The sequence below is a fragment of the Mus musculus genome, chromosome 15, assembly GCF_000001635.26.
Source record: "Mus musculus strain C57BL/6J chromosome 15, GRCm38.p6 C57BL/6J".
Taxonomy (NCBI): Eukaryota; Metazoa; Chordata; class Mammalia; order Rodentia; family Muridae; genus Mus; species Mus musculus.
Window position 1 is genome coordinate 81,612,477 of NC_000081.6, and position 27,510 is coordinate 81,639,986.

General features: G+C 39.6%; 1 protein-coding gene across 5 annotated transcripts in view; it reads left to right on the forward strand.

The window, feature by feature from the left end:
- Positions 1-27,510, forward strand: part of Ep300 (E1A binding protein p300) — a 65,869-nt gene that overhangs the window by 26,268 nt on the left and 12,091 nt on the right. The window contains exons 6-24 of one of the 5 annotated variants that reach the window (XM_006521089.2): positions 694-939; positions 3,556-3,649; positions 4,250-4,387; positions 7,524-7,641; positions 8,586-8,760; positions 10,972-11,049; positions 12,049-12,158; positions 13,862-13,999; positions 14,627-15,058; positions 15,817-15,996; positions 16,117-16,261; positions 17,525-17,643; positions 19,138-19,377; positions 19,948-20,036; positions 21,498-21,608; positions 23,702-23,758; positions 24,290-24,367; positions 26,504-26,571; positions 27,265-27,415. In XM_006521089.2, coding sequence (XP_006521152.1) covers positions 694-939; positions 3,556-3,649; positions 4,250-4,387; positions 7,524-7,641; positions 8,586-8,760; positions 10,972-11,049; positions 12,049-12,158; positions 13,862-13,999; positions 14,627-15,058; positions 15,817-15,996; positions 16,117-16,261; positions 17,525-17,643; positions 19,138-19,377; positions 19,948-20,036; positions 21,498-21,608; positions 23,702-23,758; positions 24,290-24,367; positions 26,504-26,571; positions 27,265-27,415 — 2,767 coding nt within the window. The remainder of the gene's footprint in view (positions 1-693; positions 940-3,555; positions 3,650-4,249; positions 4,388-7,523; positions 7,642-8,585; positions 8,761-10,971; positions 11,050-12,048; positions 12,159-13,861; positions 14,000-14,626; positions 15,059-15,816; positions 15,997-16,116; positions 16,262-17,524; positions 17,644-19,137; positions 19,378-19,947; positions 20,037-21,497; positions 21,609-23,701; positions 23,759-24,289; positions 24,368-26,503; positions 26,572-27,264; positions 27,416-27,510) is intronic. The other 4 variants (XM_006521090.3, XM_030248611.1, NM_177821.6 and 1 more) reach the window with 4 other exon arrangements.

A 27,510-nucleotide genomic window follows, 5' to 3' on the forward strand; every position in this document is an offset into this window, starting at 1 on the left:
TTTGATTGTCTTCAAAATATTCTCTGTGTGACAGCCTTGTCTGTTCTGAAACTTGTTTTGTAGCTCTCCTGGCCTTGAACTGACAGACATCTTCTACCTCTGCATTCCAAGTGCTGAGACTATTGACTTGTGCCACTGTCACCTAGCCTTTTAAAACTCTGTGTGTGTGTGTGTGTGTGTGTGCGCGTGTGTGCGTGTGCATGCACGCGTGTCTGTCTGTCTGTGTGTCAGTGTATATGTTTGAGTTTTATTTTATAAAATAAATTTAAAAATTGTTCTCATAGAAAAGTAATAAGTAAAAATACTACATTCAAAAAGTGCAGCTACCATATTTTTCTTAGAAAAAATATTAAGTATTAATTGTTAAGAGAAATTTGGAGCTATGTATCGTGGTGGCACACATCTTTAATCTCAGCACTAGGGAGGCAGAGGCAAGTGGATCTGAACTTGAAGCAAGGTCCAACTCGGCCAGCTTTACACAGAGAATCCCTCACTTGAAAAACCAAAAATTTGCATGTGCATATATAAAGCATGGATCTAGAAAGTTTTTCCAAAAATTAATTGGAGGGAAACACAGATTTCTACTACTCTGACACATCATTATAATAAGACTTTTAAAAATGTCATTTAAGCATTTTAATATTTTTTCTAACCAACTGTAGTGGTCTAATACTGTGTTTTTGTCTTCTCTAGCAATTTTGACTGGAGCACCAGTTGGGCTTGGAAACCCTAGCTCTCTAGGAGTGGGGCAGCAGTCCACTCCTAGCCTAAGCACTGTTAGTCAGATTGACCCCAGCTCTATAGAGCGAGCTTACGCTGCTCTTGGACTACCCTATCAAGTAAACCAGATTCCACCACAACCCCAGGTACAAGCAAAGAATCAACAAAGCCAGCCATCTGGACAGTCTCCCCAGGGCATGCGGTCTGTGAACAACATGAGTAAGTGTGTCTTCCAGTCCAGACGTGATACTGGTTAAATGTGAACATAGCATGTATAAATCAAAATTAACCTCTCCCTTTCCCTGTTCCTGTTCTTCTATTTCTGTTTCTGCCCTTCTCCCTCCCTACATCTTCTGTCTCTCTTTGTTTTATTTTTTACTAAATGATTTTTGGAGTTGAAATATTTTTAAGTTATAGCATGAAGAGCACCCTTAATAGTTCATATGCTACAAACAATTACTGCCAATGCTTCATACCTTTTTAATACCTTCCTCTTCCTTTTGTTCTTCATAGTTGAGTTTGAATTTCCAGAGATGTGTCTTATGGACCTTTACCCCGAGTGATCTCATTGGCCAACCCTAGTTGTTCTTGTTTTACTTTTGTTTTTTCAGACAGTATCTTTCTGTATGGTCCTAGAGTTTGTTATGTAGACCAGGCTGACCTCTGCCTCCCAAGTGATGGCATTAAAGCCATGCACCACCACACCTGGCTAAAGCTATTCTTGTTTTTAAAATGTTAAATTTTGGTGTGCTGTAGTACCTGCAAGAAGTATTCCTTTTTGGTTTTGGTTGCTGTTGTTTGTGTGTCTTTGTGCGCGTGTGTGTGCGCGCGCGCGTGTACACACACACACACTTTTTTTTTTTTGGTTGTTTTCAGACAAGGTCTGTATTTATGAGGTTTTTTTTCCCCTTGCTTGTATGTCATTGCACTACATGCGTAGAGTCCAGAAGTGAGGTGGCAGTACGCTGGAACTGAAGTTCCCGATGTTGTTGTTGGTAATCAAACCCAGATCCTATGGTAGAGTAGTCAGTGCTCTTAGGCTCTCCAACTTCTGTTTTGTTTTTAAAGATGTTTTTACTTTCAGTATTTTTTAATTATCTTATTTTTTATTTTGTGTGTATTGGTGTTTGCTAGCATATTTCCGTGTGAAGGGATTGGATCTATGGAACTGGGATTACAGTTATGAGTTGCCATGTGGGTGCTGGGATTTTAAGCTGGGTCCTCTGGAAGAGCTGCCAGTGAATGCTCTTAATTGCTGAGCCATCTCTCCAGCCCCTACTTTTCACTGTTTTTAATTGTGAGAGTGTGTGTGTTTGTGTACGAGCATTCTCTAGCCTCCCCACGCATGTTTATGTGTGTTCATGTGTCCCTATCTATAAGTGCATGTGTCTTAACACTAAGCCATATCTCCAGCCTATCTTGTTTGTTCTATATTTTCTCACTGGGACTTTCAGCATGCCCTTTATGCTCTGCTGACTACGTACAGAACCCCAGGGACTGTGCTGTCTTTTCCTTCCCATCACTGAGATTACAAGTATATATACTCCATCGTAGGTGGTGTGGAATTTGAGCTCAAAGAGAACTCCTGTTAGCATGGCAAGCATTCCATATCAAGTTCTCCAGTCCTTTTTGTTTGTTTTTGGGTTGTTTGGTTTGGTTTTGTTTTGTTTGTTGGTGGTGGTGGTGGTGTTGGGTTTTTTTTTTTTTTTTTTTTTTTGGTTTGGTTTTTTGAGACAGGGTTTCTCTGTGTGGCCGTCTGTCCTGGAACTCACTTTGTAGACAAGGCTGGCCTCGAGCTCAGAAATCCTCCTGCCTCTGCCTCCCAAGTGCTGGGATTAAAGGAGTGTGCCACCACCGCTTGGCTCCAGTCCTATTTTTGTTTTTTAATTTTTTATTTTTCTGGATTTTGCCCATTTCTGTTCACCACTGTAGAGCCTGTGGTCAGAAGAGGTCATTAACTTTCTTTGATTGGAAATTTGTATAATTGTGGGCTGTCATGTGAATGTCAGGAACTGAGCCCAGATCCTCTTCAAAAACAGCAAGTGCTTTTTACCTCTGAACCATCTTTCAAGCTTCAATTTTTGTTTGTTTTTGTTTTGAGAAAGGGTCTCTGGGTAACTCTGACTGTCCTGGAACTCACTTTGGTAGACCAGGCTGACCTCTGACTTAGAGATCAGCTTGCCTTTGCTTTCTAAGTACTGGAATTAGAAATGTCATGCTCCCTACCCCCTTTTTTGAGACAAAGTCTGTGTTTTCCTATTTCACTTTCTGCCTTATTTTTTGAGTCTCTGATGACGACGACGACTACTACTACTACTACTTCTTCTTCTTCTTCTTCTTTTGTTTTTTTTTTTTTTTTTTTTTTTGAGGTTTTTTTGTTTTGTTTTCCGAGACAGGGTTTCTCTGTATAGCTCTGACTGTCCTGGAACTCACTTTGTAGACCAGGCTGGCCACCAACTCAGAAATCCATCTGCCCCTGCCTTCCAAGTGCTGGAATCACAGGTGTGCACCACCAAGCCTGGCTCAAGTCTCTGGCTTCTTTATTAGCCTGGAGCTTCCTCATTGTCTAGATTGGCTAACCAATGAGGTCTGGAGATCATTCCTTTTGGCAATAGAGTGACATTTGATATCACCACAGCAATGTTTTATGTATGTGTGTGAGATTTGGGCTCTGTCCTTTTGCTTGTATACCAACACTTTACCAGTTGAGTCCTTTTTCCAACCTCTGTGCCTCTTTTTTTACTTCATGTGTTATTAATTGCGTTGTTTTCTTTGTTTATGGTATTGTTTTTGTGGTACCTACTTTATTTCTTTTGTTGCTTTGTTTTGCCCTAGGTGCTAGTCCTATGGGTGTAAATGGAGGTGTTGGGGTTCAGACGCCAAATCTTCTTTCTGACTCCATGTTGCATTCAACTATAAATTCTCAAAAGTAAGTTGTGCCCTGAGTCCCTTCAAATTCTTAAGAATTTCTTCTTTTATTTAGATTTCTTAATTTGCAGGTAGCTTTAAGGAAAGGAATGAGCAGGATGTCCATGTGTATGTATGTATGTATATACACACATATATACTTGACATGTGAGTCACAGACTTGGTTTAATCTATACCCCACAGGTACAGAAGCAGGGAGTTGCAGTGTTGCACCTAGATCTAGTGCATTCTTTAGAGATGGATATCATCAGAATGTATTGTGCACATGTATGAGGTTTTCAAAAATTATGTTTCTCCTAATGTGCTTTTCAGTTATTGCTTAATGGCTTTTGTGAAAGTTAACCATGTGTCTACATGGCAACACAGCCTAGTGACATGACTTGGGTTTTTAAATAAAGAATTCACTCTCATCCTTCATAAGGAAATGTAACACTTTTCTTTATTGAAGTATGTACACACACGCAAAACGTGTAGTCTCATACACTTGCCCCTTAAATAGACTCAGTCACCATTCATCAAAGTAATTACTGTTAGCTCTAATTAAGTGAAGTCTGTCTCCAATACTTATTCACTAAACCTACTTTTTCTTCGATTTCTAAAGCCCAATGATGAGTGAAAATGCTGGTGTGGCCTCCCTGGGTCCTTTGCCAACAGCAGCTCAGCCATCTAGTACTGGAATTCGAAAACAGTGGCATGAAGATATTACTCAGGATCTTCGAAACCACCTTGTTCATAAACTGTAAGTAAGACTGTGGCATGTGCCGGGCATGGTGGCTCATGCCTTTGATCCCAGCACTTGGGAGGCAGAGGCAGGTGGATTTCTGAGTTCGAGGCCAGCCTGGTCTACAGAGTGAGTTCCAGGACAGCCAGAGCTATACAGAGAAACTCTTTCTTGAAAAAACAAAAACAAAAAAGACTGTGGCATGTATCATTCATAAGAGCTGTGTTAGAACTTGAACTCAGAAATCCGCCTGCCTCTGCCTCTGCTTCCCAAGTGCCAGAATTAAAGGCATGCACCAGCACTGCCTGGTCTATTCTCTTAATTTTCTTAATTTTATTTTAAAAGTATTTTTTTCACTACCATATAAATTAATATGCCTAGATTCCAGATTAATTAGATTATTTTTACTACTTTTAAATTTACTTTAAATTGTTTATCTGATGCTCATGAGATAGATCAGTGGGTAAAGGCTCTTGCTGTCAAGTCCACACCCCAGACTCACTTGGTAGAAAGGGGAGAATTGACTCCTGAAGGGGTGCTGTGCTCTGGCCTTCACACTCATTCCATAGACTGCACACATGAACAACAAACATGTTGAATAAAAATCATTGATTTTTGGATCTGGCAGTATGGCTCAGTTAGTTAGATTTTATTTTATTTATTTATTTATTTATTTATTTATTTATTTTATGTATGTGAGTACTCTATCTTCACTTACAACTTGCATATCAGAAAAGGGTATCAGAGCCCATCACAGATACTGTGAGAGACCACGTAGTTGCTAGGAATTGAACTCTAGAAGTACAGACAGTGCTCTTAATGACTGAGCCCTATCTCTAGCCCTTCTCACACATTTTTTATTTTATTCATTTATTTATTTTGAGACAGGTTTTTCTCTGTGTAGCCCTGGCTGTTCTGGAACTCACTCTGTAGACCAGGCTGGCCTTGAACTCAGAAATCCGCCTGCCTCTGCCTCCCAAGTGCTGTGATTAAAGGCATGAGCCACCACTGCCTGGCTTCTCACACATTTTTAAGTCTTTTAAAAACTGCTGTTGCCATATATTTTGCAGGGAATATAGTAGGGTTTTTTTGTTTGTTTTTTGTTTTTTGTTTGTTTGTTTTGTTTTGTATTTTGAGGTAGGGTCTCTTTTTAGTCTTAGTTGTCTTGGAACTGGATGTGTGGGCCAGGATAGCCTTGAATTTAGAGATTCTCCTGCCTTTCTACCTGCTGAGTACTGAAATTAAAGATGATGGCCACCATACCCAAGTTTACAATCTGAAAATTCTACAATAGGAAATTTGCATTTTTTTGTTCTTCCTTTATGAGTTCTTAAACATGTTTGCGTCGTTATTGGGATGTTTTCTCTCTCTTTATTTACTTTATATCCCAATAATTGCGCCCTCCTCTCGGGCCCCCTCCAACTCTCTCCATTTTCCCTCTCTTCCTCCTCTGACAGGGTAGAGTCATCCCTGGGTATCCCCTCACCATGATATATCAAGTTTCTGCAGTAATAGGCACTTCCTCTCGTACTGAGGCTAGACAAGGCAGTCCGGGTAAAATTATGTATTCCACAGACTAATAACAGACTGAAGCCCAAGCTGCAAATATGCTACATATTGTTGGGGTGGGGTGCCTAGGTCCAGCCCTACCTTGTATGCTCTTTGGTTGGTGATTAGGTCTCTTTGAGAGCCCCAAGGGTCCAGGTTAGTTGATTCTGTTGGTCTTCCTGTGGAGTTCCAATCGCTTTAGGGGCCACAATCTTTCCTCCTATTCTTCTAGAAGAGTCACTAAACTCTACCCAATGTTTGGCTATAGGTCTCTGCATTTTAGTAATAGTGTCTGAGTTTTAGTAATAGTGTCAGGGACTGGTGCTTTCCCATGGGATGGACCTCCAGGTGGACTGGTTATCGGTTCACCATTTTGTTTCTACTCCATCTTCCATCCCTCCATTTCTTGTAGACAGGATAAATTGTGGGCTGAAAGTTTTGTGGGTGAGTTGATGTCCCTGTCGCTCCATTGAAGTTCTGGGTGTTTGTTTTAATAAGGAAAATTCATGTAAAAGAACTATTAATGTCTAAAGGCTCATTATACTAGAAGAAAAGTCAGATTTTTCTCAGTTTATGTAGCACCCCATACTATTTTACATAATCACAAAGACTAGAAAGTAATTAATTTTATTTACATGTATGTGTTTGTGTGAGCTTATTGTATGTGGATGTGAGTGCAAGAGGGTGTCTGATCCACTGGAGCTCTTTGAGATTGGTACTAAAAACCAAGCTGGATTTCTCTAACAGAAAGCAGTCCCAAAAGTATTTTTATGAGGATACTTTTGATGATTACAAAACCTTTTATCTATCACTAATAAGTTTTTAATATTGTAATATTAATTTTCTTTAAGAAAACGTTCCAGGGTTGTGATGCCCAACACCTTTAATCCTAGCACTTAGGATGTAGAGACAGGCTGATCGCTGAATTTAATGCCAGCATTTTGTACATAAGAGTTGAAGGACAGCCAGGGCTATACAGAGAAACCCTATCTCCAAAAATAAGAAAAATATGTTCAAAATTAGGGATACCATTAGAGAAGAGTAAAACTGGGCATGCATTATTCTGTTGCTGAATTTTGAAAAATAAGAGTATTTGTAGTCCTAGAGGGGTGGCTTATTTAAGAACTCTGGCTGCTATGCCAAGGAACCATGTCTAACCCAGCCCACCCACATGATACATCACAGCTGTATGTAACTGAAGTCCTGGTATATCTAATCCCCTTTTCTGATCTTCTGGCCTCTGTTGGCCTTGCACACACATGGTGCACGGACATCCATGCATGTAAAACATGTAAAGATGAGACTTAGTGAACAACTTCAAATTAAGTGTGGGGTTTTTTGTTTTTGAGACAGGGTTTCTAGGCTGTCCTGGACGCACTCTGCAGAGCCATGCTGGCCTGGAATTCACAGGTCCACCTGCCTCTTCCTCTCAAGTGCTATGTAAAGATCTGGGCCACCATCACCCAGCCAAAAAAATAATTTTATATTTTATGAATGAACTGTGTCCATGCTGGTCAAGGAAAAATGTCACAGTATTGTGTGGTTTTGTCTTGTGAATTTGGGTAAAGCTGACATGTTAGTACAGTTGTTCTATTTTATGTTCTAGTGTTCAAGCCATATTTCCCACTCCGGATCCTGCTGCTTTAAAAGACCGACGGATGGAAAATCTTGTTGCATATGCTCGTAAAGTGGAAGGGGACATGTATGAATCTGCAAACAATAGAGTGAGCACATAATTGTTTTTCTTTTCTGAAGTAGGACTGTTGAGTTTTAACCTACTTGTCTTGGGTAAGGCAGGGTAGCATATGTTTTTTAATCTCAGTACTCTGTAAGCACAGGTGTGAGGATCTGTATGGGTTTGAGGCCACATCATGAGAACCTGTCTCAGAAAAACAAAAGATAAATTTAGTTGTCTTCTATAACATGACAGCTTTGGTTTTCTTAGGAGGATTCTCTTTAGTTTTACCGACCCACCTTCCCAGTACTGAACAGTTAAAATAAAAAAGCAGTTTATTGATTTGAGACAAGTTCCCATGTAAAATTTTCTGGTCTCTGACTCCCAGGTGCTAATAAGATTTCATGTGGCATTACTAAGCTTAGCCAACAAAGCAGTGTCTTTAAGTGTATGTCAATTGTCTTACCTTTTTTTTTCTCATTCACTCTCTCTTCCCTTTCACTTTATCCTTCTCCATGTTCGATGGCTGTCCTGCAACTAACTCTGTAGATCAGGCTGCCCTCAAATTCAGATCTGCCCCTACAGTTCTAGTGCCACCATGTGTAGCTTACCTTTTCTTACCATGCATTATGTGTGACTTACCTTGAACAGTTGCTGTACTGTTAATAGTTCTGTGCTGTTTTCTATAATATGGGGTGAATTTGTTTTGTAAACTCATAGTAAAATTATTAATCACACGTTATAAGTATGAGCTCATTTATTAATGTTTTTTGTTTTTTGTTGTTGTTTTTGGTTTTTTAGTTTTTTCAAGACAGGGTTTCTCTGAGACTTGTTCTGCAGACCATGTTATACTCAAACCCAGATCTGCCTACCTTTGCCTCTACAGCCAGCTTTAGCTTTTACCTATCGTTTAAATGAACCAATATTTGCTTAGTTCATTTTTTTCTGTTACTCAATTTCTCTTTTCTCCTTTTTACTTAAAATTTCTTCAAGGCGGAATACTATCACCTCCTAGCCGAGAAGATCTATAAGATCCAGAAGGAACTAGAAGAGAAACGAAGGACTAGACTACAGAAACAGAACATGCTACCGAATGCTCCTGGCATGGGTCCAGTTCCTATGAATACTGGGTCGAACATGGGGCAGCAACCAACAGGAATGACTACCAGTAAGTACTTTTTATTATATGTAGTATAAGAAAATAATATATCCACTTTTAAAAACGAGTGGAAAAATAGAACATTTATGAATATGATAATTGGAATAATTTGATAACCTACAATTATTTTTACTCCTCAAGGGAGCCTTCCAAGTAGAAAATAGCAGCTTCCATATTTCCATTGGCTTTCTCTAGCATCTACTGTCTTATATTTGACAGGTAGCCAGTAGGTTTTGGTATACCAACCATCTTCAGGGCTCAATGGAAATTTGCTAATTGCATTTTATTATCCAGGGGTTTTTGTTGTTTTGTTTTGTTTCTTTGGTTGATAGTTTACTTTGGTTTTTGTTTTGTTTTTAGTTTTTTTGAGACAGGGTGTCTTAAGTGTTCTTTTGCTATAAGAGATACTATGACCTGGGCTAGAGAGATGGCTCAGTGGTTAGGAGCACTGACTGCCCTTCCAGAAGTCCTGAGTTCAATTCCCAGCATCTACATGGTGGCTCACAGCCATCCGTAATGGGATCCGATGCCCTCTTCTGGTGTGTCTGAAGACAGCAACAGTGTGCTCATGTAAATGAAATGAATAAATCTTAAAAAAAAAAAAAGGAAAAGAAAAAAAAGAGATACTAAGACCAAGACCAAGAAAACTCTTATAAAAGAAAGCACATAACTGGGCAGATGCTTACAGTTTTAGAGGATTAATTAGCCCGTGATCCTAGTGGGAACTAAACATTTGTAGTACGGGATCAGGGGTTGAGAGCTTTACATTCTGATCCACAGAGGGAGAAAGATAGACAGACAGAAAGAGACTGGGTGTAACTGTGCTTTTGAATCCTCAAAGCTCGTGACATACCCTCTTCAAGGACTATGCTCATTCCATAAAGGCAATACTTCCTATTCCTTCCCAAATAGCTCCACTCACTAGAAGCCAAAGCATTCAAATATGAGCCTATTGGGGCTGTTTTAGGGGTCTCACTATGTAGAGCAGGCTGCCCTTGAGCTCACAGAGTTTTGCTTGCCTCTGCCTCCCAAGTGCTGGGATAAAGGTGTGTACCACCATACCTAGCCATATACTTTAGTATAAACAGCTTCACATTACAGTAACATTTTACTGTATATTCCAAGGCTAAAGACAGTTCAAAAGGTATCATTTCATAATATGTATTAACTTACATTTCTGATTTAACACCATTCTTGACCTTAAGTAATTATATGTGTGTATATATATATATATATATGTATATATATATACACACACACACACACATATATATACACATACATACATATATATGTGACTTATCAATTATTTAATTCATTTATTGACATACTTTTAGATTTCTATGTACTAAAATACAGAGTAAGAAGTAGTTGGGAAGATTAGCAGAAGGTGCTTAAGGTATGTGATATCAGTATCTGTTGTGTTGAGTAAACCAACAGGGCAAGCAAGTGTGAATCTTAGCAGCTGTCTAGAGGAGGATGGAACAGAGGATGAAATGAAACTATGTCTTTTTCAATGGAGGTCAGCAACAAAAACATGGCCAAAGTGCAGAGAAAGAACTCCAGCAAATAAGTGAAAAAAATCCAAAGTACTGGGGAAAGTGTGCTTTAGGCTTAAGTTTTTGGCTGGTAACAGAAGGAAAACTCTTGAAGTAGAAAAAGCTGCAGGCTGTATAATGGAAGGTCTGCAATCAGCTCTGGTTTGTTTGTTTCTTTGAACTGGTTCTCAAATTGGACTTGAACTCACAGTAATCCTTCTTTTAGCTTCCTAAGTGCTTGGTCCACCTTACCCAGAACAATAGAAACCGCTGATGGTGGTTCACTTGAACACACCACACAGACGTTGGAGGGCAATTTGCAATAGTCACTTCTCTACTTTTGCCTTGTGGGTCCTGGGTATCAGACTCAGGTTGTCTGATTCAAAAGAAAGCACCTTTATTCACAGACCTGTCTTAGTGGACTAGCACTCTACTCTGTGTACCTGGTTGAAAGTGTTTAACTAGGAGATGTAGAGATAATCTAACAAGATATCACACTTAAATGTTTTAATCTCATCTTAAGTTTTATATTTAAGAAGCATAAAATGGTCTAGTATAATATGGAGTCCATTTCTTGAGATTCTTGTCCAGTTAGAGATTGTTTAAGCTATTAATGCTTGATGTAATTTTGTTGTTTTTAAGAAACAAAAGTATATTTAACTATTTGTGTTTTCCACTCCAGATGGTCCTGTACCTGACCCGTCTATGATCCGTGGCAGTGTGCCGAACCACATGATGCCTCGGATGACTCCACAGCCTGGTAACGTTTGAAAATGATACATGGTTGATTTTTTTTTTTTTTTAAACATGGTTGATTTTTAAGAGTCTCTGATGTAGAACAGAATGTTGCTTGCCACCTTAATTCCTGATTTAACCCAGCAGCAAGTCTTGTAATAGTCTGCTTTGGAAATTTGAAAGTTTCTTGTAGTAGAAATCCACAAAGAGAGGGAGAATGAGAAATTGAGTTGCTGACAGGTTCAGGAGTAGAATTCAGTAAGTAAGTAAGCAAGCAAGCATCCGTTGAAAACCAACTCACTGCCAGGCATAATGGTGCTCGCCTCTAATCACAGCACTCTGGAGTCGGAGGCAGGTGGATGGCACTCTTGAGAATTCAAAGCCTATCTGATCTACATAGTAAATTTTAGACTAGGCAGAAATATATAGTGAAACCCTGCGTCAAAAATAAACTAAAATAATAATACCATTACTAATTTACTAGCTGGCAGTGAACATTTGGGAAGCAGGGTCATGTGGATGTTTATAAGTTAAAGTGTGAGTTCAGGCTAACCAGCACTACACAGTGAGACTCTCTTAAAAATTTTAAAGTAACAATTTAGCATGTTGTAAATTTTAGTTTAGAAACTATCAATAATAATCTTGCTTTGGACTAGAGAATTGGCACAAGGTTTAAGTACACTCACTGTCTGCTATTCCAGAGGAACGCCAACAGCTCACAAAGAAAAAAACTATAATAAGCCAAAAAATGCCAAGTGGTGGTGCACTCAGGAGGCAGAGACAAGCAGATCTCTGAGTTCAAGGATAGCCAGGGTTACATAGTAAGATCCTGTCCAGAAAAACAAACACATGCATACATATATATGTACATGCATACATACATACAACAAATAATATCCTTGTTTAGCTGGTGATTCAGAATATCAATATTACTTTGTTGGTCCTAAGAAAATGAGCAGAATCTCATATCAACTTATGTCTTGTTCTTAAATTCAACAAAAGTATTGAAATATTATATTCACAGGTTTGAATCAATTTGGGCAGATGAATATGCCACAGCCCCCTATTGGACCCCGGCAACCCTCTCCTCTTCAGCACCATGGACAATTGGCTCAGTCTGGGTCACTCAATCCGGTTAGTTTTATCCTTTCTACCCTTTAAAAAAAATTCTTTTTTCTTTGTTACAACTTCAGGAAACATTACTGTCTAAGCAGAACACGTTTTAGTTCTTGCATGTATGTTCTTCCATGTGTGTTCAGTGATCAAAGTGAAGATTCTCAGTCTTAGTTACAAGTACCTTTTATTTCTGACACATGTTGACCACATGAGACCTCTTTTAATAGTGTAATTTTCATATATTTGGCCTTTAATATTACATAGTATAGCTTAGAATGTATCTCAGTAAAAGAGCACGTAGAAGACTTGGTTGTCTCGTTAGCACCATAAAATAACCTCCAATCCCAGTTAAGTAGACTGTATTTTATAGATGAGAGTACGTTTAGTTGTTAGTCATCCAGGATTTCACTATGTAGCTCTTAACTGTCCTAGAACTCTTCATGGAAACCAGTCTGACTGCAAAGTCAGAAATCAGGTTACTGCTCACTTCCAGAGTGCTAGGATTAAAGATGTGTGTTATCATGCCTGGCTAAATACAAAATCTGAAAGAACTGGAGGGTCAGGAATTAATATACAACACAATTGATTTGTGCTGGCGAGATGGTGTGAAAGTATAAGCAACTGAATCTTAGATCCCCATCAGCCCATAAAATCCAGGCTATGGTGGCATACACTTTGAACTCCAGTGCTACAGTTGGAGATTTCTGAGAGCTCACGGGCTGTCCATCCCAGCCTAAAATGTGAACTCCGGGTTCTATGGGAGGCCCTGTCTGAGAAAATGAAGTGGAGGACCTGGGTAAATAGCTCAGGTAGTCGGAGAGTTGTTGCTTTTCTATAGCATTCTGGCTCAGTTGGTCAGTGACGTTATATGGTGGTTCACCAACATCCATGACTACAGAGCTAGGGTGTATGTTAACATAGTCTGACTTCCATGACTACCTGGAATGTGTGTGATATACATATGTACATGTAAGTAAATCATACACATAAAATGAATCATAAAGTAGCAATAATATGTTTTTAAAAACAAAATGAGGTAGAGGGAAAGTAGAAGGTATATTCCTATTGCTATGGTAAAATACCATGACAAAAAGCATCTTAAGGAAGAGTTTTATTTTGGCATATGATTCCGGGGACTAGACATGTATAGTGGCATGTTAGGTATGGCAGCAGGAGCACAAATCTTGAGATGTAAAAGGGGATTGTAAGTCTATAAACTCAACACTCACTTACTGACATAGTGTCCAAAAAGGCTATATTTGCTGAAGATTTCATAATAGTGCCCCTAGCTGGAGACCAGATTTTCAACTGACCACGACTGTGCAGAGAGGTTTCTCATTCACATTACTGTAATTTCTTATTTCTCCATACTTCCTTTTATTAAATGTCTAGACTCATGTAAGGCAGTTTTAGAAGAGAAAAGTTGTTTGTTTCTTGTCAGAGTTCTAGATATCTTGGAGCCCTGTGTCCCTTCACCTTCTTCTTTCTTGAGGTTGTGTTTGGTACTTACAAGCCTATTCCTATTAGTTTTTACATGACTACAAGTTCTTTCACTTACACCTTAGGCTTCTCTTACCCAAGCTATTGTCTTTTATTTTTCTCTATGCAAGAATCTGGATAGTAGGGCAAGAGTGATTGCTAATTACAGTTGGAAAATAATTATAATGAAGCAGTTGGTGACCTATGGTTTGTTGTGTTTCTTTCTTTTTGTTTATTTGCAGCCTATGGGCTATGGACCTCGCATGCAGCAGGCTTCCGGCCAGAACCAGTTCCTCTCCCAGACTCAGTTCACATCCCAAGGAATGAATGTAACAAACATGCCTTTGGCTCCATCCAGCGGTCAAGCACCAGTGTCTCAAGTATGTTTATTTAAAATTATGCTTAATGTGCACATATAGCACACATACAGGACAATAGTATGTACCCGACTCTCCTTCTTCCTCTCTGTGGTGTCTGAGAGTGTATGCAGATTTCCAGGCTTGGCAGGCAGAGACATTCTTTCCTGCTGATAACAATTTTCATGAGAAATAGTCTATATTTTCTTTTGTTCAAAGACAGGTCTCACCATTTAACCTTGGCCTTTAACTCAGAGAACAAACCTTTACTTCTTAGAAATATTTATTTGGAGTTTTGAGACTAGATCTCATGTGGTTCAAGCTGGTGCCTGTGACTCCAATTCCAGTGGGTTTGATTTCCTCTTGTGGCTGCTTTCTAGTCAGGCATGCACAAATCCTAATCCTGTAGGATTTTCAATGTTCCCCCTTCTTTGAAAACTGATTATGTTCAGGCATACATACTTTTAATCCTTGCTCTGGAGACAGGGGCAGGTGAATGGATCTCTCTTAGTTAAAGCTAGCCAGGTCTATATAGCAAGACCTTGTCTCAGAATGAAAAATGTTAGATACTGTTTTTTATTTATACTTACCATGTGTACTAAGTACTATATGTTCTGCCTTTGTGATATCATATATTTTTCGTTTTCACAGGCACAAATGTCCAGTTCTTCTTGCCCAGTGAACTCTCCTATAATGCCTCCAGGGTCTCAAGGGAGCCACATTCACTGTCCTACTCTGCCTCAACAAGCTCATCAGAATTCACCTTCTCCTGTTCCTAGCCGCACCCCTACTCCTCATCATACCCCCCCAAGCATAGGGAATCAACCACCACCAGCAACAGCAATTCCAACACCTGTTCCTACACCTCCTGCCATACCACCTGGACCACAGCCCCCATCTCTGCATCCCTCATCTAGACAAACACCTACACCACCAACACATCTGCCTCCCCAAGTGCAGCCTTCACTTCCTGCTGCTCCTTCTGCTGACCAGTCCCAGCAACAGCCTCGGTCACAGCAGAGCACAGCAGTTTCTGTTCCTACCCCAACAGCACCATTGCTGCCTCCTCAGCCTTCCACTCCGGTAAGTAGCTGTGTATTGGAGTGTCTGTAGAACAAGTTAAGCTCCAGCAATGTTTTTGTTTTTCTTTATCATGGTTTTGTTTAGTTTTGCTTCCCATTTTGCTTTATTCTATGTTCTAGGGTAAAAAAGTATGTCATCACAATATACTTTACATACATAAAAACATTTTGAAACAGATTAAGTTGCAGTACTGAGAAATTAAACTAAAACATTATGGGACTAATTACACGTAAACACACAAGTCAGAGGACAACCTGTAGCAGTCGGTTCTCCTCTCTACCAGGGATCAAATTCTCTAAGGAAGTCCTCTTTGGAACTAACACCAAAAACTTGGTAGCTGTTCAAGTAAAACAAACCAGCCAGCATTGGGAGTCCAGTACCACCACCTCCACCTCCTCCTCCTCTTCCTCTTCCTCCTCCTCCTCCTCCTCCTCCTCCTTTTTCTTCTTTTTTTTTTTTTTTTTGGCTTTTCAAGACAGGGTTTCTCTGTGTAGCCCTGGCTGTCCTGGAGCTCACTCTGTAGACCAGGCTGGCCTCAAACTCAGAAATCCTCCTACCTCTGCCTCCCGAGTGCTGGGATTAAAGGCGTGCGACACCACACCTGGCTCCGTACCTCCCATTCTTAAGATGAGCTGAGTAAGAGACATCAGTGGGTCCAGTGACACTGCTCCCAACACAAATGGTCACTGCTGTGTAACTTAAAGTTAAACTCTAAGCAACTGACAAGCTTTTGTGTGCTTTTCTTTTTGTCTCTCCAGCTTTCTCAGCCAGCTGTGAGCATTGAAGGCCAGGTCTCAAACCCTCCATCTACTAGTAGCACCGAAGTGAATTCTCAGACCATTCCTGAGAAGCAGCCTTCACAGGAAGTGAAAATGGAGTCTAAAATGGAGGTGGATAAGCCAGAACCAGCAGATGCTCAACCTGAGGATACAAAGGAGGTGAGGTTCTTATGAAAGGAGACTGGAGGAGTGAGAGAGTAAATAAGCAAGGTGATAGTAATGGATTTACTCCCAGGGATCTGTCTGTAAAGTACTGAAAGTTCCTGTCTTGCCTTTCAGGCTAAAGGTGAGGATGTTAAAGTAGAACCTACAGAAATGGAGGAGAGAGGCCCTGAGTTAAAAACTGATGGGAAAGAGGAGGAAGAACAGCCAAGCACCTCTGCTACCCAGTCCTCCCCAGCTCCTGGACAGTCAAAGAAGAAGAGTAAGTAAAGGCTCAGGAGGTCACCCATTTGGTAAAATGCTTGTCCCACAAACACTCCAGGTCTGAATTTGTTTCCCACCAATTGTGTGCATGCTTCAGGTGTGTGAACATCTTTCTTTAATCCCAGTGCTTGGGAGCCAGAGGCAGAAAAATCTGAATTCAAGGCTAGCCTTGTTTACTACTTAGCAAATTCCAGATAAAGCTGAGGTTGACAGTGAGACCCTGTCTTATAGCTGAGCATTGGTGGTACCCTTGTAATTTGACAACTGGTGAAGTAGAGACAGGAGGATCCCTGGAACTTGCTGGTTGGTGAGTCTAGGCCCTAACACTACTAAGACTCCAATTTGGCAGGTGTTGGGGATAGAGGATGGAGAGAGGTAAGAGGGCTTAACTGCTTTTACAGAGGATGCAGACTGGACTCGAAGCAGCTCCCTGGAACTCCAATTCCAGGGACCAAACACCCACTTTTGTCGTCAGGCTTTAGTACATAAATTCACACAAACCTAGAAATACATAAAATGAAGTATTAAATGTGGAAAACAAGATTATTTACCTGAATGGAAACACTCATCTAATGTTGACCCTTCGTCTACAAACAGAGAGACACAGACATACATTACGCAAATGGCAGCCATGCTGGAAAGACTCCTGCAAATTGTTGTTTAAACGCTCCAAATGCATTTGTGCACAGGTACACAAATGCTCACAGATAAATTAAATTAAAAAATTTTAATTATCAATCTCTTATTTCTTGAACTCTTCATAGCTTGCATTCCATAACAGAACCTTAATGTCTCTATATCCCACAAACTTACCTCAAACATCTTCCTGCATTATTGTGCCTGGTGTTAGAAGTGCTGCCATGTGCAGCTACCCCAGTTCAAAGAGGACATTGCCAGCTCCGCTTGACAGAACCCACCCCTCTTTCCACACACAGCTTTTGGACTGTTTCTTTGCGAAGTCTCTTCTGTGTTTTTAGGAGCCTTTGATTTCTGTTTCTATTTGGCCAAGTTCATTCTCAATAAACCTGCAGCAGGAAAAGTAACTCATCTATGAGGGATGGAATAGCTCTGTTGTTTTACAGGAAGTAGTTAAATCAGAGTGGGAATTAAAAATAGCAAGTGAGCCCTTAGTCAGGGTTCTCTGAGGACCATGTCACCTCAGTGTCTCGGATACTTGAGATGCTTTTAGAACTTTGAACATGCATGTCTTTAACATCCCTTTGCTCAGTCAGTAATTAATTTCAATGGACTCTCCCTAAAGTTTTCAAACCAGAGGAATTACGACAGGCTCTGATGCCAACATTGGAGGCACTTTACCGGCAGGACCCAGAATCTCTTCCCTTTCGTCAGCCTGTGGACCCGCAGCTTCTAGGAATCCCTGTAAGTATTTGGTATTTTTCTATTTTCTTTTAGATAGAGAAACAACTTTATTAACATGATTGCTGTTACAGAAGTTAACCTATGTACAGTGTACAAGTTTTAGCATTTTCATTGTTATATAGCTATCACCATGGTTTTAATTCATTTTCATAACCTCCCCCAATAAACCCCACGTCCATTAAAATTGCTAGTTGCAGCACTCTTACTTTCCCAGCCTTAGGACTGCCTAACTCCTGGATTCTTCTAGTTTGAATCACACTCAGTGTGGAATGAAAGCTTAGCAAGTGCTTTGCACTGACCCCTGGTCACCAGTACAGCCTTTGAGGTTCTTCCATGTTATGTGACTGTGTCACCCAGTGCTTCCTTTAAATCATTTAGTATTCAGTTATGTTGATATTACTGCATTTTGTGTATGTATTTAATTGGGAAGTTATTTGCAGTTTTGGGCTATTGAGACTATGGCTGCTGTGAAGGTCGGTGTACAAGTACTGCTTTGCCTATTATTGGTTAAGATTTTGAGAGATTCTCTCTTTATATCTCATGTTATCCTTGAACTTGTAGGTCCTGCCTTGGCCTTCATGTACTGATACTTCAGGAGTGTGTACATTTTTATGTGTTACAGATTGATTTTTCTCTCTGGTATGTTAGAGGTCAATAATTCACTATCATCTCAACAGCTATAGATCACAGCAGAAAGATGAGTCCCTTGGTTCTGAAGATTTATGTGTATGATCTCTCTCTCTCTCTCTCTCTCTCTCTCTCTCTCTCTCTCTCTCTCTCTGTGTGTGTGTGTGTGTGTGTGTGTGTGTGTGTGTTGGTGTGTTGGTGTGTATTTTGGGTGCCAGGTTCCTCTGCCGAAAGAGAGTGGTAAGTCCCCATAGAAGTGGAGTTGAAGATGGTTGTGATCTATCATGTAGGTGCATAAAGCTGAACCTGTAGCCTCTATAAGAGCAGCAAATGCTTTTTAACTGCTGAGCCAGGGTCTCTTCCTCTATTTCAACCCTCAAGTTTGGGGTTTTATTTTTGTTTTGTTTTTTTTTTTGATATGAGGGTTGGGTTAGGGTGTGTATGTGTCCCTGGTTAGCCTGAGATTGACTCTGTAGACCAGACTATCTTCAAACTCATGGTCATCTACTTGCTTTCCCAAAGTTAGCTTTGAAATGTTTGAACATTGTAATGTACCCAGGTTGCTTGCTGGTTTTATAAAAGATTTTCATATGTGTTTATTTAGGATTTTTTTTCCATGTTTTTCTGTTACCTTAGAACACTGATTCTCTAGGATTTGTATGCCCTTCTAGTACTTAATCCTCAAAACCTCTTAAAAATTGGTAGATTCATATTTTAAAGAAGTGACAGACTTCAATCAACTCGTGGGACGACATATCAAGACACATAACATTATGTGGAAAATTAATGACGATAATAGGAAGACACTCCCTCTTCCCTAAATACCCTGCTCATGAGTATGTGATGTGGTGTTGCTTACACTTTTAGGATTACTTTGATATTGTGAAGAGCCCCATGGATCTTTCTACAATCAAGAGGAAGTTAGATACTGGACAATACCAAGAGCCCTGGCAATATATAGATGATATTTGGCTTATGTTCAACAATGCCTGGTTATATAACCGTAAAACTTCAAGGGTATACAAATATTGCTCTAAACTTTCTGAAGTATTTGAACAAGAAATTGACCCTGTCATGCAAAGCCTTGGATACTGTTGTGGCAGAAAGGTAAGAAGTATCTTTCAGACCTGTCTTTAACTTCTAAGATAACTAGAATCTAGTCGTGACTTGGGTTAAAAATATGCTGCTTCTGACTTTGACAGAGTCTCCCCATCTCTGTTCCTCTTCTCATATGGCTAGAGGTCAAAACAGATCATTGAATCACTTTACCAGTGTGCTACCAACCCCAACAAGCCCTTTCCTTGATACACAATGTTGTCTGTTTTTAACATCTATAAGAATTGTGTGGCAGAGTTGAGCCTTCAGTGTATTAACTCATCAGACTAAGCTCATGTAGGAGCTTCATTATGTCCCTATAGATGCAGCTTGCTCCACACGTGACGCTTTCTCGTCCTCAGTATAACCACTTACTGTGCCTATAGGTATTTGCAAATAATATGGACAGATATGCCTGCTCAGCCTGATGAAAACTGCTGGTGGTTTTTAAAAGTTTGTCATGGCTGACTGTGATTGATCTGAGAGCTGAGTTGCCACTGACTTGTCTGTGGTCTGCCTTTGTCATTATTCTGCCTTGGACTACAGGTGTTTGCACTCTTAAATAAATACTTTCTTTTGCAGTTGGAGTTTTCTCCACAGACTCTTTGTTGCTATGGGAAACAGTTATGCACAATCCCCCGTGATGCTACTTACTACAGTTACCAGAACAGGTAAGCTTAACCATATGTGGACCATGGTCCATGTGTCCTTGTATATAGACCTACGTGCAATCCAGATCTCGAGTGTGGGGACACACGCACACACATTGTGGTTTGTTACCTGCTTTAAAACATATGTATTACATACATTCCTTTCTATAGTATTTTCTAGTTTAAAAAAAAAGTTGCAAGTTTTGTGAACCTTATCTCACCCTAATTCTTGGATTATGACTAAAAAGCTCTGGAGAGTGTTTACTTTGTGTCAGGCAAATTAGAAACAAAGTAATCTCCCAGAGCTGATGTCTAGCTAATTTGTAGAGCACTTGCCTGGCATCCATGAAGCCCTGGGTTTGAGCTTAGCACCTTGTATACGGATTATAGTGGTTCAAAGCTATAATTCAAGTCCTGGAAGGGTAGAGGAGGTTCCGGGATCACTTCAAAGTTGTACTTGACTGGCTATATAAGTAAATTTGAGGCCAGCCTAGATGGCATAAGACCCTGTCTAAAAAAAAGAAAATGTGAAAAAATATATATACACACATTGTTTTAACTATGTAAACATGAGTATCCAATGTTCTCTGCCTTAGTCTTCACTTACCCAGTAGCTGTATACACTAATCACTTGATCGTGTATAATTAATCTCTTATTGGTAGTAATCATACTTCATTAGAGATCATCTAGTGTTTGTTCTTGGATCTCTGCAACAGACCTGCATATCTAAGCAGTGATTGCCCTGACCTGTTTAACGCTGCCAACACTGGCTCAGAGGTTAAGAGTACTGGCTGCTCTTCCAAAGGACCTAGGTTCAATTCTCAGCAACCTCATGGCGGCTCACAACCATTTGTAATGCAATCATTTCACTCTTCTGGTTTGCATGAGAACAGAACATTCACATGCGTTAAATAAATAAATCTTGCATGGTGGTGGCAGTGCACACCATATATATACATACATACACACTCTGTGTGTGTGTGTGTGTGTGTGTGTGTGTGTGTGTGTGTGTGCGCGCGCGCGTGCGTGTTGGCAGCAGCACTGTGTAGTGAAAATCAAGCAGTATGGTTCTAAGTGAAAGGTCTTTTTTATTTGGTGTAATCATTTGCTACCTGTGATCCCATTGAAATATTTAATGCTAATATGTGCTTTGCCTTGGCTTTCTGCTTTGTGTTGTCTTGTCTTGCTTTTGTTTTTTGTTGTCTTGCAATCCCTCATTTCTTCGTTTGTTTTGTTTTTTTTTCCTCCCCCATGCTTGTCGTTGTCTGCGCTTGGCTTTGATTGCAAAAACAAACAAAAAAACAAAAAACAAAACAATCAAAAAAAACAAAACAAACCCAAACTGTGGGGCCCATAAATCTGCATCATTGAATGTCCTTGTCGCCGTTGATGACCTGCTCTCTGCTCCCGTTCCCCTCCTTGGCCTGCTGTGATTGGTGGCTTCGTTGCTTGGCTTGGGCTGTGTTGTGTGAACGGAACAGTTCACCCCAGTATGGCCTTCTTGCCGACAGGTATCATTTCTGTGAGAAGTGTTTCAATGAAATCCAAGGGGAGAGCGTTTCTTTGGGTGATGACCCTTCCCAACCTCAAACGTAAGTAACTACGTTTTGAATCTGCTCTTTTAATTCTCCATTCTCACAGGATTGTTCTCACATGTAGAAGTGGTCTTAGACTGTTGTCTGTCCAATACTGTATCCCACCAATCATCGGTTACTGTTTAAATACAAATGATTTTGTGGTAAATTACATTACATTGTCTCCGTTGCCTTCTCACATAGAGGTACCTGTACTTTTATCTCTGGCTACTCAACTGGTTAGCCTAGATTCTGTTAACAAAGTTCTGTACTAAAAATTATCTAAGCATTGGACAGTCATCTTAGTCATAATAATAAGTACTTATAAAAGCATACCTTCTCTTCTAAAAATTGAAATTTTGTACAAAAGCATTTCATTATTAAGTATATTGAGTTTGAATGAGGTTATACTCATAATGCCCTATATCTTCTATTGTAGGTTAACAGAATACCCCTAGTTAGTAGACTTTACTGTATAGCTTTAAGTAAGCCTGCCTGGAACTTTGTAATTTATTTTTATACAGCAACACTTTCCCTTTCAGTTACTGTTGAAATACAGTGTAGTAGGCTCTGGTTGCCTGTGTAGGAGAATAGATGCTAAGAACCTACAAAGAGGCATTTTGACTCTTAGCAGAACCAGAGAAGTACACACTAGGGAAGGCTTTCCTGCTGTGGAAAGGAAAGTGAGTCATTTATCTTACATTTATTATGTAAGATATGCTTTTAAATTAGTTTTATAGGGGAGTTGGGGGTCCTGGGCAGTATGGGAAGTGATGGCATTAATACTATGAAATCAAACATTTTTACCCTTGGAACCACAGAGTGGCCTGTGAGGTATTCTAAACTTTAAATCAGTAAGACTCTGAGGTTAGTAAGTGTAAAATTCCCTGCCTGGCTCTGCAAGTCTATAATGAGTCTAAAAAGTTTAAAAGTTCCATGTCATTCTGGATGCTCTTGGTCTTTGGGTCTTCTATCAAGGTCTAAGGACAAGCAGGAAGGTGAATGAATCTTGAGACTTTTATTTATTATGTAAAATATGCTTTTAAATTAGTTTTATAGGGGAGTTGGGGGTCCTGGGCAGTATGGGAAGTGATGGCATTAATACTATGAAATCAAACATTTTTGTCCTTCAAATTTAGTCTGAGATAGCTGCAAGAACCTAAAGCATACACCAGGCAGTGGTGGCACATGTATTTAATCCCAGCACTTGGGAGGCAGAGGTAGGTGGATTTCTGAGGTAGAGGCTAACCTGGTCAAAGAGTGAGTTCCAGGACAGCCAGGGCTATACAGAGAAACACTGTCTCAATATAAAAACAAAAACAAAAACAGGACTTGACCATCTTATTCCTAAAACCAAACTTCCCTCAAATACAGAGGGGTGGCCTTTTGTGTGTGTGTTTTTCCCCTATCCCTGTAGGATCTCACTATGTAGCCCAGGTTGGTCTGTAATTTCAGATCTTCTTGCCTCTCAACACTGGGATTAGAGGTGCACACCACCATACCTACCTGTCCTCTGGTTGATTTCTTTGTACTTCTTGGAAGAGTGATAAGGGTAGGGTATTACTCTTTATTCTAGACTCCAGGCAGTTCTCCATCCTCAGCCTCCCAAGTCCCAAGTAAAACTATTCTTTTTTGTTTTTATTTTTGTTTTTGTTTGGTTTTGTTCTTTTCCAGGACAGAATCTCAACTACATAGCTCTTGCAAAACTCACTATGTAAACCAAGCTGGCCTCAAACTCACAGGTCCACTTGCCTCTGCCTCTACAGTGAACATCATGTTTATAATCTGGGAACAACTGGTTATATAAACTAGACACTACATAGAACCAGATTTCAAAATAGAACTATACATACAACATATTTAATCTGCACTGCAGAGGCAGAGGGAGGTAAGCTCTGTGAGCTCAAGGCCAACCATAGCTACATGCGACCCTGTTTCAAGAGGATTTGTGTGTCTGCTAATTATGACATCATAGATTGCGTTATATACAACTGCATTTTCTATGACCCAAAAAATAGTCACAGAAAGTGAATTTTGTTCAAAGAGCATTGTATATTCAAGTAGTCGTTATTTTTGTTTGTTTTCTCATTATGTCTATTTTCTTTCCTTAGTACAATAAATAAAGAACAGTTTTCCAAGAGAAAAAATGACACGTTGGATCCTGAACTGTAAGTAATTTCCCATGAATTATCGGTATACTCTCTGCCCTTTTTTTTTTTTTCCTTCAAGATAACCTAATGTTCTTGCACTAACATCTGCCTATCATAAATATTACAGGGCCTAAGGCCATCTATAGCTTTACAGTTAGTGTTCATTTAATGTTCCCTGTCAAACAGCACACTGCTTCTGCCCAGTGCTGTGCTCTCCTCACTGCATTTCCTGTGCATCCTCAGAATCCCTTAGCCTACCTGTCAGCTTTCTGAGCCTCGTGCATTCAAGAGGACATGTTCCCTCTTCTAACTCTGAATTGAGAGCAGCTGCCCTTCTGGATTAAAATGTTAGGTTGTTGGTAACATAGCTGTGCTTTATCGCTTCTGAAACTTGCCCTCCCTATAACATAAAAGCCAGAAAAAACTCCACTAAACTAATTTTTTAGCTCTTTGGGCATGACAGTTGTCTTTTGATAGAATTTACAGAAGATACTGGACATGTTTGTCAATGATGCTTCAGAATCTTAGAATTCATGCTGTTCATTTCAGGTTTGTTGAGTGCACAGAGTGTGGAAGAAAGATGCACCAGATCTGTGTCCTTCACCACGAGATCATCTGGCCATCTGGGTGAGGCTTGAGACATTAGCAGATCTGTTTTATTTTCTTTCCAAGAGCATTCTTTTCCATAACTGTTTTGTATGTTCAAAGTTACAGATTTTGTTAGGGCCTTACTATGTAGGATTGGCTGGCCAGGAACATTCTACCTCCTGAGTGCTGGGATCAAACGTGTACATTGCCATACCTGGACGAAGCAGTGTTCTTCTAAGCATTTTCTTTAGGATGAGTTTAGCTCATTTGTACAACATATGCCTGTCAGTTTGGCTCTGGGTTTTATCCTAACACTGCCAAAACTGTTTTTTCTTTGGATTGGAAAAGGATCAGTACAAACCCAGTTTTAAACTATAAAGAGCAGCTGAGTAGATGGCACACTGGATAAAGCACTTGCTACTTAAAGTATAAGATACTCAAAACATCTGTAATAGCTCTATAGGTATGGTACCCACCTATAATCCCTGCCTTTTGTAGGTAGATTCCCATATACATTTATCTATTTTTAGATAGATAGATAGATAGATAGATAGATAGATAAAGTCTATCTCCATACAAGGAAGGAAATGTTATGTTGATATTAAAGCCAGTATTAGCTGTAACAATTTGCCAGATTTGAAAGTGTTTACTGATAACTACGGTCTTAAAAGGGAACAGGTAGTGGTACAAAGTCAAGGAATACCTAGTTGTCCTTCCTGAAGCATCCTAATTGGAATGATATAATAATGAGTCTTGGCCAGGCTGGGGGACCAGTAACTTACAGACTCATAGTATTTCAAATGAGAGTCAGAAATGATACTTTTCATTTTGAGAGAAAGGGGCTGACTTTTTGGGTTTTTTGAGACATTATTTTTCTCTAATCCTGGCTGTCCTGGAACTCAGAGATCTACCTGCCTCTGCCTCCCAAGTTCTGGGATTAAAGGCGTGTGTCACCACTGCCCGGCTAAAGGGCTAGTCTTTCTTCCCAAGGAAAACAAGTCAGAGTCAAGTTATATCATGGGTTAGAATGTCCTTGCTGTCTAATGCTCCCCTTATTAGACTACTTTTTTAATAAAATTAAGAGTACCCACGGATAGCATCATTCATCTGGGAAAATGCCAATAAGTGATTGTCAGTGGCTACCTTTCAGTTTTCTGTTAGATTCCCCTTTATATATAAGAGACATGCTTGATAAGGTTGACATGTTAAAAAGGCTTAAGAAGTTTCTTAAAATTCTTGTAATTCAGAGTTTAAGACCAGTCTGCTAGTTAAAGACAATCATTGATAATAATTGGCTGAAATAAATGGCTCTTGCAGAGACCCTGAGTTCAGTTCTCAGCCCTCAAGTCAGCAGTTCACAACTACTTGTAACCATTATTATAATGAACCCATAAGCACCCACATGTAAGTGCCATATACCCAGAGACTTTTTTTGAGATAGGATTTCTCTTGTAGACCAGGCTGGCCTTGAACTCAGTGTTGGGATTGAAAGCGTGTGCCACCACTACCACCACCTGACTAAATTATTTTTTAAAAAACATATATTAAGCTTGCTTTGTTTTTTGTATTTTTTTGTAATTAGAAGTTGTTTTATTATAGAATTTAATGCCAGTTCTTGATCCTCAAAGGGTGACACAGGAAAATTGGGAGTTGAAGACCAGCCTGGGTATAATAGCTAGGGATACATATAGTTCAGTAGTAGGGAACTTGCCTAGTGTATACTTAGAGAAATCTGTGTGTGTGTGGCTGTGGTTGGTGTGAGGAAACGTGGATCTATCATCAAACTTACTTTGTAATCTGTATATAGCCTTGACCAACCCTTCCTCACATCCCTCTCAGCTCTGGGATTATAATAACCATGTAGCACAGAAGCCTAAGGAGAAAGCAAAATGCTTCTTTCTTGTTGGTGTTTTTGAGATGCTCACACTGGCTCGCCAGGATCTCCTTGATCTTCCTGTCTCCCATTCTCAGTTGGGATTACAGTTATCTTGTTTCTCTCAGCTAGAAATCCTAGACCTGCCTTCTAAAAACTCTATACTGGTTATACCAACTTTGTTATATATGTAGGAACTTGTGCCAAGTGTTTTTGCGTTTACCTGGATTTGAATGATAGATTTTGTTACATGGTGCTTTAATTTTTATGTTATATAAACAAAGTCCTGGTTTACGTTTTAGGTTTGTCTGTGATGGCTGTTTAAAGAAAACTGCACGAACTAGGAAAGAAAATAAGCTTTCTGCTAAAAGTAAGTCTCATTCTTAGAGGTAAACCTTACTTTAAACAATTACAAATAGCTGGGCGGTGGTGGCACACCCTTTAATCCCAGCACTGGGAAGGAAGAGGCTGGCAGATTTCTGAGTTTGCAGTCAGCCTCTGCATATATATGTGTGTGTGTGTGTGTGTGTGTGTGTATGTATATGTATATGTATATATGGCCAAAATTGATCAATTTTAACAAGTGTTGTGGTACATACCTCTAAGCTCTGTACTTAGGAGGCAGGCAGATCTCTTGAGTTTGAGGCCAGCCTCGTCTACATAGTGAGCCCCTCTTTCAAAAGAGAAAAAGAGATTTAGCTAAAATAAAATAATCCTATAGCATACTGAATATTGAGCTATAAAAAAAATCACTGAAGTTCTAATATACATTTTCTCCTCTATTTCTTCCTGATTTGGCTCATGTCATAATGTGATGCACATGTAAAAGTGACTGACTAGAATCACTGTAAAATTAACAGGCACCTTCTGGCCTTACCTGATACTTTGTATTGAGTGATATGATATCTTACTATGTTGAAAAAAAAAAAAAACAAATACATCAGGTTAGTTGAACCTCAATATTGACAGTAAAATTTGAGCCATGGTAATGTTCTTCCTACTCTAACATTTGTAATTGTGCACAAGACCTTAACTTGGTAACTTGTAACTTTTATATTTCTAGGATTGCCATCTACCAGACTTGGGACCTTTCTGGAGAATCGAGTGAATGACTTTCTGAGGCGACAAAATCACCCTGAATCAGGAGAGGTCACTGTTCGGGTTGTTCATGCTTCTGACAAAACTGTGGAAGTGAAACCAGGCATGAAAGCAAGGTGTCTAATGATATCTATTTTGTATTTATAGATCTACAATTGTGCACACTCAATTATTGTTGATTTCAACCTGAATGATTTGTGATTTCCTTTTC